The following is a 13,775-nucleotide window of genomic DNA, read 5'->3' as shown; positions in this document are numbered from 1 at the left end:
CTTAGCGTTTACACCACAAAATGTACATGATCTAGTGTATAGACCAAATTTGGACTTCCTGCTTCCGACATGCTCAGACCTATAGAAGAGCATGTAAAGCACAAAGAACAATTCTGGCTTAAGGGCAAACAAACTGATTGTGTTTATTAATCAAAATATAGGCCACAATATAAAGTCACAAATTAAAATCTGAATCCAAAACTGAAATTCAGAAAAATTCAGCACAATTTCTGCTCTTTAACAATAACTGTCATAGCTAAATTTACAGAAATGCACATTATATTTCATTTTGTAGCATTCGTTTTGTTTGAGAAAGATTGAAAGGATACAAAAATCTAAATTATGAACCAATCTTTAAAGGCTGTAGTGTGTTAAAACCTTATATTGATAAGCATTATTTATTTATGTGATTAATAAACTTTCATTTTAACTCGTTTACATGAATGCATATGTTTTTGTAATAAATGATAAAGCAGTCTAGTGTAGGGTAACATATGTAGCTCGTGGTTCACTAGCGCCACCGTGTGGTAAGGATTGGACTATATGTTGAATGAACAAGGTAGTTTTTAATTTAATAAAAGAAGTATTTATACATTTAGATTTTTTTTTTTTGAAAAGCGATTTATTGCCAAGAGGAAAGTAGTTTTGAATTGTGACCATGTGTATTGTGTAACACACATATTACATGAATTATGTCAGACTAACACAGTACTTTACAGATGCTGGAGCTTAATTCATTTAAATAACCCTCATAAATAACCAATTTATCATTTACACTTAAAACATCTTAAGTATACATAAAAAAAAAATCTTCCTAAAAAAGTATTTTGACACTTCATACAAGCAAAGCAAACAGCATTCAGTGTAGATTTTATAGTACCACAAAGGGCTGAGAACAGTCAAGGAATCAAATGCTGGAATCACAAGAGCAAAAAAATGAAAAACAAACAAACAAACAAAAAAACACAGGACAATACAGAGGATTGTCTCAATGAGATGTGCCTCAATGACACAGTAATCACAATTTGGATACTTAAAATGGCTGGATCTGCACATTGTGTATTAAATATACATGCGTTATTGTCAGATAGACACTGGAAACTACTGAGATCCAGAATCTTCAGTATCTTCAGCAATTTTTCATTACTGAATACATTCCTTGAGCAAGTGTGACATCTGCTTCTAGTAACCTATAGATGAGGTCAGTGAGAGTTTGCGTAAGAGAGTGAACACTCATTATAACTCTGACCTAGCTAGCATAAAACACAGAAGCCTTAGGATATATAGAGGTTACTCAAGCCTTACTAGAACATTCAACTAAAGTGCTGCTAAAGACACACAGATATAAGATCTGTCTGATTCAGTATTATAATTCCTGAGGAGCAATTAGGAGCTTGTCATGTATTTATTTGTCCTTTTGTTCAGGAAGCCGATAGAGACCCCAGTATGTTTTTGAAGTATCCCTTAGTATTAAAGACTGCGGCAAGATGTTCAGTTTCAGACTGTCACCATTTCTCAGAAGGATCACCGTTGACATAGACACCGTGCCGCCTCCATCAGCCTCACTCAGTTTCCGGACTGCTTTGCCAGGGACATTCTCGTTTGCAACCAAAGTCATTGTTCCCTTGTGTGCTTCCATGAAGGTGACCTGGGCGTACGTGTAGTAAAATCCTTCGGTTGAAATTATGACTAAGTCTTTTTGGAGGAGGAGGGTGGTGTTAGAGCAGAAACATAAAGAGCTGTGTCTCCATGGTGATGTTTCATTTCCTGTTATACCAAACATCAATGAACACATTAAAAAATTAAAAGAAAAGTCAATTTACTGTATTTATTACTATAAAGATGGTGTAGGCACTGTGAATATTGTGAATTTCATTCCTATTGTGTGTGTGTGTGTGTCTGTGTGTGTGTGTGATGTAGCAACAATTCAATGCAAACATCATGCAAATAATATTTATTTCAAAATTATAATGTGGAAAAAATGTGATCTCTGTGACTAACCATGGCATGGTTGTTAGCATGGGATGTAGTGGTTTGAGTATTTCAGAAAATAGTGATCTCCTGTTTTTCTTTATTACACAACGCTCTGTAGAGTTTACTGTAGAATCAAAAGTGATGTGGGATTTCACTGTAGGTCATCCACATTGAGATGATGTTATGCTTGTCTGCTCTCCACACTTACACCGAGTTACAGTAAACTTCCTGTTACCTCAGACAAGTCTGGTCATTGTCCTCTGATCTCTCTTTTCAAAATGTTATTTCAGCCTCTCTGCTCAGAGTATGTTTTTGGTTTTCTATCATATTCTATTAAAACTCTAGAGACTATTTTGTGTTAAAATCACTTTCTTAAATACCCAAACCAGCCCATCTGGCATCAACAATCATGTCATTGTTATAGTCAAACAGATTACACCTTTTCTTCATGCTGATGTTTCAGGTGAACTTTACTTGAGCTAAATTGGATAGTGTGTGTGTTTGTGCAAAATGGAAACATGTTTCAGTTCAGAAAAACCTGTCTTTTTCTTTTTATATATATAAAAAGAAAAAGAATATATATAAAAGTCAGATTTTGACCATGTGAAGGCCAGTTAAGGCTATATAATGATGCAAAATATCTTAAATCTGGCTGGTTCCTAGATATAGATACAGAAAGTAAAGTACTGCATTAAAGAGTAGTATGTATTAAACTTGTGTGAGAAATTCTGCATTGCCATCCAGAGGAGGAAAGGTCTAATTTAATGTGCAGTGTCAGATTTTTGCATTAGTTGTGAGTAAAGTTGACACCATTGTACATTAGATTTTAGTCAGATAAATTTATTCCGTATGTGTAGGCCCTAGCCATAAACCTGACCACATTTAGACGTACGAACACCCACTCCGAACAGCAACGGATATTAGACCCCTTCCCCGATGTTATCTGCTTTTCCATGCACCCACGATTTCAGTTTTTATTTCAGAATTTTCCTTTTGGTTTAATCATTAATTCAAGTCTTGAACACTGGCTAATGCAGGGGTTTCGGGTACATGATTGCAAACTGTAAAAAAAAAAAGACCTCATGCATTTGTGGTCAGTAAGTAGGAGGTTCCATAATCACAAGTGCTTTCATTATTAAAAAGAGAATAATGAAATTGCATCTTTTTAAACATGACTGAGTTCTTTCTTTACTGAAATATCTTGATCATTAATGCATACAATAAGAGCATTAAAGAAGTAGTTTGTGTTTCTGTACTAATGTCCAAAACTGTTAGCTTAATTTAGTCAACCAATGATTACTTCATCCAAAATAAGAGCATGCGTGACACTTCCTCAATAAAACAGAGAAAAAGAACAAAATAATCATCATCTGGTGACTGAAAGTCCCTGAGTATTTTTTTATTGAGAGAGAAAAAGGGAAATAGTCCTCTTGCTTACCCCACACAAGATGGATGTGGTTTACTGAGCTCTGTCCAGGATCTTAAAAAAATAAACAATGTTCACACTTACTTAACAACCAGAGATTCATAGACCAATGCAATTAAATATTGCAAGTTATTCAGTAGTCTTTATCCAGATCATATAATGTTAGACATAAACTATAGGGATTTGGACATCACTAATGTCTTCATCATGCAATACATACTGTATACGAAATCTGTAACCATTTACAGTTACTATGTAAAACTAAGGAAGCATGTGATGCATTTGTGCCATACAAAGCAAGTGGCCTACATTATAACCATGCTCGCCCAACATCTTATTCATAGATTTGCCTGTGAAATTGTTTGCTATGCAGTTTTTCATAGAAGTGGGTCATGATCTATTTAAGAGCTTGTATTTTTTTTTACTGTAGGTATTAACAGACATCTAAGCATAAGAGTGAAAACAAATAATTGTGGATTACTGCAAGTCACAAATGTTTTGCATAAAGGCATTTGCTTCAATAGTAAAAATATAGTAAAAACATCACATTTCTTACCTGCATAGGTTTTCTCAATATGTGCGTTATCTACTAAAAGAAAGATACCTAATTAAAATCTGATTTCATTCAACATAAGTTCAATAAAAAGTGAACAAATTTACTTGGTGTAAATCACGTATCATCTCAAACACAGCTTCAAACTACGAATGAAAATAAATGTACATCTATATTTAAAAGAACATAACAAATATATAATAAAAACAAAATCAAGCCTACCTTCAGGAGCCACCCCTTCTGATGGTGTTTCTTTCCACTGTATGTGAATAATTATTATAAAAATCAGTCAGGATTAGGGTTGTTTTTGAATATTGTTTGAGTTTAGTTGAGCTTATAGCTACACAATTATTTAAGATTTGTACCTGATTGCTCCCTTTAGCAATCACTGCGACCATAATCACAACTGAGATGGATAGCAGGCAACACCAGCCAACCAAGAAGCTGAACTTGTAGCTGTGGTTGTGCATCGCTTACTAAAAGAATCAGAGAAAATAGTGGTTCAGAGAGAAACCACTCAATCAATAGTAATGCCACAAGTCATAGAGTTGCTCAGTTAGAAATATTTGTTATTGTTAAGATTAAAGAGGCTGCTGAACTGTAGGGTGCTCAGCACATCTGTGGTGTGTGTGTGTGTTTGTGTGTGTGTTGTTTCAAGTGGAGCTAAAACAGTGCTGAGTGATGTGACAAAACAGTGGGTTTTCACCTTTTCAAGGTGTTTTCCCCTTTAGCCCACACACAGAATTCACCCACAGGTGAGTGAAACATTAAGTCCTACATTGGTCAGACAACTTGGCATGTGGTAAAGTTTCTAGATCACAGGGAATTCTTCACAAAGACTGATTTCTTTTACAGTGTGGGTGTCATATCCAATTTAATTGTACACAGATGCTTTGCATATGGTATCCTTGGAACAGGAAACATACATGGTGAATCATGGTAAATTTGATCCACTCTCCCTCTCTCTCTCTCTCTCTCTCTCTCTCTCTCTCTCTCTCTCTCACACACACACACACACACACACACACACACACACACACACACACACACACACCGCGTTTCAATTCCTTGACACATTATCAGCATATATGGCCATATATCCTTTTGCATATCAGTATTACATCACTATTAAGTCCCCTATTTCTTAACATATTCAATTAATTAATGTATTATACTTAATGCCACAAACATTACATTACTCTGCACATTATAATTATTTCATCCTCTATGCATAGATGTAGTCATTCTAAAAATTCTTATACATATATGAGATCTTTTCTGTCACTAATTAAAGCACATATGAATAAACCTGTCCCAGGGGTAGCAAGTGAATTTAACTAATACCTCTGTACATTTAAATTGCTGAATAAATTGGTATTATATGGTATAGAAATAATATTTGTATGAATCAGTTAAGAGAGACTGTACTCACCTCATGTAGTGTAAAGGCCAATGAACCAATATGTGTTTGTTCCAGTCACATACATCAACACTGCCCACAGGATTTCCCCTAGCTTGATCTATCTTCATACAGAGATTCACTCTCTCACTTACTCTGTGGTTGGAAAAGAAACTCAAGCAATGTGGACATCTTTTTCTTGTATATGTAGAGAAAGCAGACCTCGAGTTATCATTTCCCAGCGCCATTAAATCACATGATGACCTTGACTTATATAAATGTTTCAAGTAATGTTGGATAGCAAAATATGTTTTCTAAAGTAAATCAGCTTTTGACTCATTAAAATGTACTAGGTATCTTTTGACTGCTTTACATTCAGTGCATCTATATTACATTTAGTTTTACTATATTATAATCTGGTTTGTATCACATGAAATGGGGTTAAAGCTCAATAAGGATCAATCAAATTATATAATTTATTCATTTAGACAATTTCTCATTAGGTGCATGGTGATGCAGCATTTAGTGTCGACACCTCACAATTCCATGGTCCCCGGTTTGATCTGAGTTCTCTGAGTTTCTGTGTGTTTATTTAGCTTAGATTACGTGTCAGACTTTATATTGTTATCACACTGTCACTATCAGGTTTATTCTTCCCATCCTGGGTGTCTGCCTCACAAATACAGTTCCTGCGATTGGCTCAGATCCACATGACTCTGACCAGAAAAAGGTGGCCAGTAAAAGTAAATATTTCAGGAAGTAAGCACATAATATGATGACTCATAAAGATTTAAATATTTTGTAATACATTTATTTATGTTGTATTCAGTCCAGTGTTGAATACTGTACTGAATCTTTATACAGCTGAGAGTGAAAGTTTGTATACTCTCAGGGAAACATGACAAAATACATTAGATAGGTTTGGTTTAGGTAACAAGTCAAGTATCTTAGGATATTAATAATGCATCACTTTTTCAAAATGTGATTCTTTGATTCAGATTCTAATTTGATTTCAAAAACTATTCTCCAATATATTTTATATACTTGGCTTTTTAGAATTGTTTACAATCTTATTTAGATACTATGAAATAAAAATTAAGTGTTCATAGTACACCAAGGCCATTTATTTAAAAAAAAAAATGATAAAGAAAAATATATAGTGGTAATACTAAAGACTAATTCAGTGGTGCACAATATACAGTATGGGACAGACCCAGGTTAGCCACTTGTACTTTCCTGCAAAGACACAGAGACACCCATGCGACAACATACCCCACCCACAAGATATAAACACACACTCATACTGGTGCTGTCCCTGAATCATGAAACTCACACAGTTATAACAAACAATCAACTGTATTTCTGCAGATTAAAAAATGCAGTAGTACTCCTTGGTGTCCAGTTACCAACTGGTTGGTTACTTTTGCTTCTTTTCTTACATTCTGTCTGTGATATAGATTTGCAATTTAGACTTTCAAGAGCATGTAAATAGAAGGTTTATATTTGTCAACCTTGGATTAAATAATGCAAATATATATAAATAAAGACATAATAATATTATTATTATCAAGGCTTCCAAAGAACAACCATTCAGCACTTATCAAGAAGGAAGAATACAGTTCAGAGAAAGGCTGAAATTAAAACCAGCATGTGGGTAGGCAGTGTTTGTGTGGGAAAAACTTTTGCAGAATAACACGATTTTTTTCCCATGTTGGCCTCTAAAGCCTCAGGCAAATGTCTTTCCGTTTTCATTTGTGTTGGAGGAAAAACAGAAAGCGAAACAGAGGGAATGAGAAACATAAAAGTTGATATGTTAAAAACAGCACTGATGTTCCATTCATATCCAAAGACCAAATAAAGTGACATTCCTCTTGTGGTTACCTACACAGTCAAGAAACACTGGCTGAATTCCCCGCTATGCTTTGGCCTACTTCTTCGCACACCTGATCTGACAGTATGATAACATCTGAAAATTGAAGTTAAGCTAAATAAATACACAGAATAGCACAGAAAATATACAAGGCTTTATTTCTTTCTTTCTAATTCAGACTGTAGATTCCTGCAGCCTATCAGTGACTGTCATTACAGCAATTAAAATACGTGCTAGCTTTGATTTTCATAACTGAAATTAGAATTGCACTAAAACTGCACACATCTACACTTTATTCATAATAGTCAAACCGTTCTGCCACCATTCTGTATTCATTATTATAATCATGATTTTTGTTTTGTCTATATATTGTTCCCTTTTCATCTTCCTACTATAGATATACTCTATTCATATTGTAATTCTCTTCTTAGTCTATTGTTATTCTCTCAGGATTCTTGCATTTCACCGCATGCTATACTGTCTGTGGTTGTGTATGTGACAAATAAACTTTGAATTTGATGAAGTAATTTACGCTGACTCATCTGTAACGTATCAGCAGTGATTAAGTGGATACATGTGAATTATGTTGGTACGCGTAAGTAATTTGTGTAATAAGATTATTTAGTCTTTATGGAGATTCAAAAATTAGAATTACAGGACATATGGCAGAACTGTAATTTTACTGTTTGTTTTTTTGTTTGTTTGAATGAAAGGGCTAGACATTTTTTGTTAATATTGGTTGTCATTCGGGCAAAACACAGCATGAACACATAAAAAAAAAAAATAAAAGGATAAATGATGAACTCTGCTGCTTATCCTCCTTTAAGTGTGTAATAGCATTGTTCTTATGATGCCTTCAATGAGACCTTGTGATATAATGTGTTTCTTAAACCAAATAGTGCCATGATACCATGATATTAGATTTTATCCTACCATTTAATATCAAAAATAGTCTTCACTGCTCATAATGTACTGTCCCAGGCTCCTAAGGCACACTTTTTGGGCACATGTACAGTAATACTAATAAATTTTAAACTCAGCCCATGAAAGTATATTTATTATAATTAATTGAATCTTAAATATTAAATAGGTTAGAATGATAAACCTTGGAAGTGTGGCCCTGAAATGGATTTAGGGATAAACAGATTTATCATTTTATTTACATAAATTGTACATGTTAAAGAAGGTCTGGAAAAAAAATTCCAAGTCTAAAAACTACAAAATCAACACAAAATCACAGACTTTAATTGACTGATGTATATATCAGGCATATACTGTACATCTAACAGCTCTAAATTGTCAAACTAATCAAAATGTAGACAGCTCAGGTTCTCCTGGAGAGGATCTTCATCTTGTACATACTGAAGTCTCTTCATCACAGGTCAGCCACTGTAAAAAATATGGATATTTTTAATACACTATAAGTAAGTATACATAATTCTTCTAAAGATATATTACTAGATTATTATTATTTCAGCAGTTGAATAGAATGTTAGAATTTTATAGCTATTAGCTATAATAATAGCTATTACAGCTATAACAGTGCTAAGAATGAAGCTGTATAAATACATTTTCAGGTAGGATTAGACACATCATTACCTGCTCAGTTTGTTTCTTCCAGCTTACAAAACGCTGAAACATGAGATAGATATTTAGACAGTCATGGGGATTGTCCATTAAACATGTAAAGATAGAATCAGTACATACAGTAACAATGCACTGGCATTTTTCTGAGTAGGTGAATTTCTCCATTCTCTGTAATCTGCAATGAGTTAACAGGAGCACAAGTGGAAAGAACAAATTTTCACGCACCTTTTGTCCGTGGAGTTATTACAAACTTATCGATAACAGAAAAACATTCCATTTTTGACATAAAGTTTTGCACCAAGTCGTCTGGTGTTTTCTCAGTGCGTGCTGTAAAGACAAACCAAGAGTATTTTAATTCCTGCTTGTAAAATTTTATTTGATGCAATGATTTGAATAAAACATGCAAAAGCTCAATCATTATACATAAAATATAAATCACCAACTTCATACTGTGCAACTAAAGTATTATTTTGAGTAACTTAAAACTGAACTGTTAAAACCGACTGACCAAATAACATGATTCTTAGAAAGCCATTGTTGGGATGAAGCTTGGCGATAAGCAGACAGGAGGAGCATTTTATCCATTTTCCATCCAAGAACACTCCGAGATTTTCAGCTGAAAGTGGATGAAAAGAAAAACAGTAAGAACACAGTTTCGAGCATTGGAACACTTTCAAACAAACACATATGCAAAGATCACTCACTGAATCTGCTGTATATACTGTAAAGTCATCTAGCAGCTTACCTGGACCTTCTGTCATGAGTGGATCCAAATCTGGGTTGATATGGTAAGTCCAGGCCTGGTTTAAACACTGATCCTTGCTGCAATAACACAGTTTCATTCAGTAATACCTATTGTAACTTAGTTTTTGAATATGATAAAGAAATAAAGAAAAAATAATGATCTCAGAGCGTGTTGGTATTTGGGTGTAAACCAAGGTGTGAATGAATCATAGGCTTTATGAAAAGGATAATTGTTTTGGAAAGTCCCTATTGTGCTAGTTACTTATGCTATGGATCAAGTGGCTCAGATGTTTGTTACTCACTTTTGCAATGCTCCAACCATAACCAGAGTGTTGTTTTCACCTTTCTTCAGTTCGGTAACTGAATTATCCAATGGCTTAAAGCTTTCAATGTCCTCATCATCCCATGACGCCACTCCAACGAAATACCACTTTCCTAAATACTGAATTGGAAAAAGGTGATAAAAATCATTAATATGGTGTTTGTGTGTGTGTGTGTATATACAAATACATACATACATACAAATTATCACACAGCTACCATGAAGAACAAATATAAGCTAAAAGATATACAATTAATGTCAGTTATTTTATTAAGGGCTAAAGATATCATGTAATCTTTTTATCAAGGTTTATATGGTCAAACGATGTAAAGGGACTTTCCACTTAGCCGGTGTGTTTGTTGCCATTACCTCTCAACACCAAAGCTTTAAACTCAATTGAAACTCTTAAGAGATGTAATGATCATATAATCATGCTATAATTTGATTCAATATTGAAGGAAAGACACCCACTGTTTCTCACCTGGTCAGTAGTTAGGACTTCACTGGATAAAGGAACTGGAGGAAGGCATGGTAGGAGGACTTGTGCCAGTGCATAAACTATACCTAATAATTTGAAAAGAACCATATCTTCAGCTCAGAGAGTGTTCATGCACATCCAAGACAGGTACGGTGATCCCTTACTGCTGACTGACACTGTCCGATATCAGCATGGTCTTAAATACATTTTAGAGTTCATTCACCTCTAGGGACAATGCCTGCAATCATTTAACCCTTTAAATTCTCAGGATCTTAATAGGAGGCCAGGACTTAAAATCATAAAATATTATTCAGAAATAGATGTAAAAGAGATAGGACTAGATGCAACTTTGAGAGTTATTATATAGCACTCTTTATTATAAACTCCTGAGAGTTTAAGTGGTTAATCATGTAAATAATTGCTAATGATCCTGTTTGGTCTATTGTACACAATCATTTTTTGCTATACTATAAAAAAATATATGACATTTGAAATTTTTATTTGCCAGTTTCGTGCTGGTTTTTTTTCCTAATTAAGTAAAAGTTTATATTTACACTGTGTCAACATTATTTTGAAATTTAAACAGGGAATATTGATTTGAGTACAAATATTAGATAATCTGTTTGTAAACACACTCCCCACTATATATCTATAATATTGATCTGATTGTGATCAATAAATAAGTTGTTCTTTTGGCTGCTCCCTGTTCGGGTCCGCAACAGCAGATCATCTAGTCTATATTTTTGATTAGGTGCAATTTTTGTGCCGGATGTTCTTCCTGACACAACCCTCCTGTTTTATCCAGGCTTGTGTCCAGCACTGAGATTTAGCTATTCAATGGCTGATTAAGCTCCCTCGCCGAACCTAGGCCACGGCAATGATCCTGCTGCTGGTCCTAAAGGAGGCTTGATCAATCAATAAGATAATGTCCATTTATTATTTACTGCACTATACATATATAAAACGTGCTCAGAGGATTTGTACTTTTTGATTTTATAAACAATACCACATGCACTATATGAGTAAAACATCCCAATTAGAATATCATGTTGGCCTTTTCGATTGGCCTTTTCTGGCGGTTTGACTTTTACTCTAGAAAGGTGCAGTTGAGAAAACGTCCGTTATCTGCACATCTATAGTTTCGCACACTTAACTGAATCATCTGTATAACATTAAGTGCAAATAGGAGAGCAGTAGCAGCTACAGAATGAAAGTCAAAACTGAAGAAGTCAACTGAAGATTAATCTTAATATGGCTTGATAAAATTGGAATCAAATCTGGAGTTAAGTTTATTGCAAACTCAGCATTGTTTACTTTAATCTGTTAACCAAGTTAGCAAACAAAAGATTAACAGTCATGGGTCTAACTTCAACTGGCAACAGATTTGAGAGAGAGAGAGAGAGAGAGAGAGAGAGAGAGAGAGAGAGAGAGAGAGAGAGAGAGAGAATGATTAATGAGTGCAGAGATTTATTCTTATGCCTCAAGAGACAGTGTTGTTTGCTCTAAATCATATGGTAGAAATAAATCACATGCAAGAATATAATTCACTCCCAGCATAAAACTACAAACCACCAGAACCCGCAGCACGTCCATGTTACATTTTGTTTTAGGTATAAGGTTAGGCTGATTTTATGGATTATTAATTAGCAAGATTATATAAATGTATAAAGAACTGCACGTCATACTCAATCTTTACTCCTCAAACATTGTAGTCAAGAAGAACTGCAAAAACTGTCATCTAAAATCTGAGAGAAAAACAAATGATTTACAGGTTAATTATTTACTATTATTTAGTCAAGCTAAAATGTCATCTCAACAGCATTTAGCTATGATGACCTGGGAAGCTGTTGAGATAAGCAGCATTATAGTTTAAAACCTGTGGGCCTTCTTCAAGCTGTTGCCACACATTTGGAAACACACACTTATACAGAACATGTAGTAAGCTAAGGATTGCGTCAAAAATGAATACTGAAATGTCCCGTAGCTCCATTTTTACACTATATCTGTAGAAACAGCACCTGTATGTACCTTTGTACAGAGTGCATGAGCTGACATCTGTTCATAATGGAAGTCTACCCGCAGCGTTTGATGAAAGTCAGCTTTGTGTCTATAAAAAGCTTTAGAAACATGCCATGTATTTGCTTTCAATGATTAACATTAAATAAAGGTGAACGCAGGAGGATGTACATGCTGTGTTGCAATTCACCTTTCAACTCGATATTTTGTAAGCAACAACCAGTTTTGTTTATTTCAAACAATTTAATTAATAACTTTAATTGACAACAGCTCTTGCAGGCTGTTTGGATGTTGACCCTGTCATTCTGCCAACTGTGGTTGCTTTACGTGCAATACACCACAACATGCCTGGGTGCCAGGGATGAATGTTGTGAGATTCAGGATAGCTCGGAATCAAATTCAAATATTAAACTCTGACGGAGAAAAAGAACTGTCAGCTCTTCTAATCAAATCTTCTTAGCATTACACATTTAGTTAACTGTACTGAAAAAATGATCTTAAAAAAAAAAAAAAAAAAAAATTAAAAATAAATAAATAAATAAATAAATGAAAAAAAAAAAAAAAATTATTTTATTTGCATGCATTATTTTTAATTAATATTACCATTATTTGCATAAATCATAATATTTACTACAGCAATAGACAGATACATAATATAAATTCAAGAAATTATTTCATTTCAATAAAAAAAAAAAACAAGACTAAAAAATGGCCACAAAATACAAACAACTGCTTTCACTTTTTTTTCTTTTTTTTTTTATTTACATCTCTGCAAAACAAAAAGGAAGCGAAAGGAGTAACCAGATGTATTTTTGATGAGCATGCACAAAAAATGTTTTACTTACATTTGTAGACGTATGAGATTTGTTTTCTGCTGAGCTTGTGGCAGTTTAGGAAGATCTTCAGGACTCCTTTGGATACCAGCAAAATATTTGGACAGAAGATAATGGACATGCAGATAAACTGAGAAAACAGGCCTTGAAAAAGAGAAACACTGAAAAAAGTGTTTTGTAAAGCAAATAAGAAAATAAAGCAATTCAAAAACTACAGGAAAAGGAGAAAAGAGGAGGCTAGCTACAAAGTAAGTGGAAGCTAGAAATCTAACTGAGAATAATAAAAAGAGTTTGTTTTGTGTTTGAGTGGATGCCAGTCAGCAGTAAGAACAGCAAGGAACATAAAGGTTGTATTTGAATCTTTTAAGGCATGGTCAATTCTATATTATAGATATATAGAGTATTTATACATAAATACCTGTATGACATTCCCACTGAAAAGTATTAGGACTAGATGAACTGGAACAATGCATAAAGACTTTTTTTGCTTCCTGAAAAAAATTTTGCTGTATACATGCTGTATGATTGATTGATTCTTAATGTTTCTTAATAGCAGGTAACCAATACAATATG

General features: G+C 34.0%; 2 protein-coding genes across 3 annotated transcripts; both read right to left on the bottom strand.

The window, feature by feature from the left end:
* Positions 1-727: 727 nt before the first annotated feature.
* lta (lymphotoxin alpha (TNF superfamily, member 1)) lies at positions 728-4,523 on the bottom strand. 2 transcript variants are annotated; one of them, XM_060888374.1, is made up of 5 exons: positions 4,319-4,523; positions 4,176-4,212; positions 3,957-3,989; positions 3,413-3,454; positions 728-1,767 (listed from the first exon to the last, which is right to left on the bottom strand). In XM_060888374.1, the coding sequence occupies exons 1-5, from the start codon at positions 4,421-4,423 to the stop codon at positions 1,406-1,408; spliced, it is 579 nt and encodes a 192-aa protein (XP_060744357.1). In that variant the 5' UTR covers positions 4,424-4,523; the 3' UTR covers positions 728-1,405. The 2 variants fall into 2 exon arrangements, with proteins under 2 accessions (XP_060744357.1, XP_060744358.1); XM_060888375.1 differs by having other exon boundaries at positions 3,957-3,986.
* A 3,922-nt stretch (positions 4,524-8,445) lies between these two features.
* On the bottom strand, positions 8,446-10,534 carry apom (apolipoprotein M). Its single transcript, XM_060888830.1, has 7 exons — positions 10,357-10,534; positions 9,856-9,995; positions 9,555-9,631; positions 9,318-9,425; positions 9,035-9,136; positions 8,822-8,854; positions 8,446-8,611 (listed from the first exon to the last, which is right to left on the bottom strand). The coding sequence occupies exons 1-6, from the start codon at positions 10,459-10,461 to the stop codon at positions 8,826-8,828; spliced, it is 561 nt and encodes a 186-aa protein (XP_060744813.1). The 5' UTR covers positions 10,462-10,534; the 3' UTR covers positions 8,446-8,611; positions 8,822-8,825.
* Positions 10,535-13,775: the final 3,241 nt, after the last annotated feature.

Source organism: Tachysurus vachellii, chromosome 15 (assembly GCF_030014155.1).
Source record: "Tachysurus vachellii isolate PV-2020 chromosome 15, HZAU_Pvac_v1, whole genome shotgun sequence".
Taxonomy (NCBI): Eukaryota; Metazoa; Chordata; class Actinopteri; order Siluriformes; family Bagridae; genus Tachysurus; species Tachysurus vachellii.
Note: the sequence above shows the minus strand (reverse complement) of the source record. Positions and strands in the feature narration are given on the sequence as shown.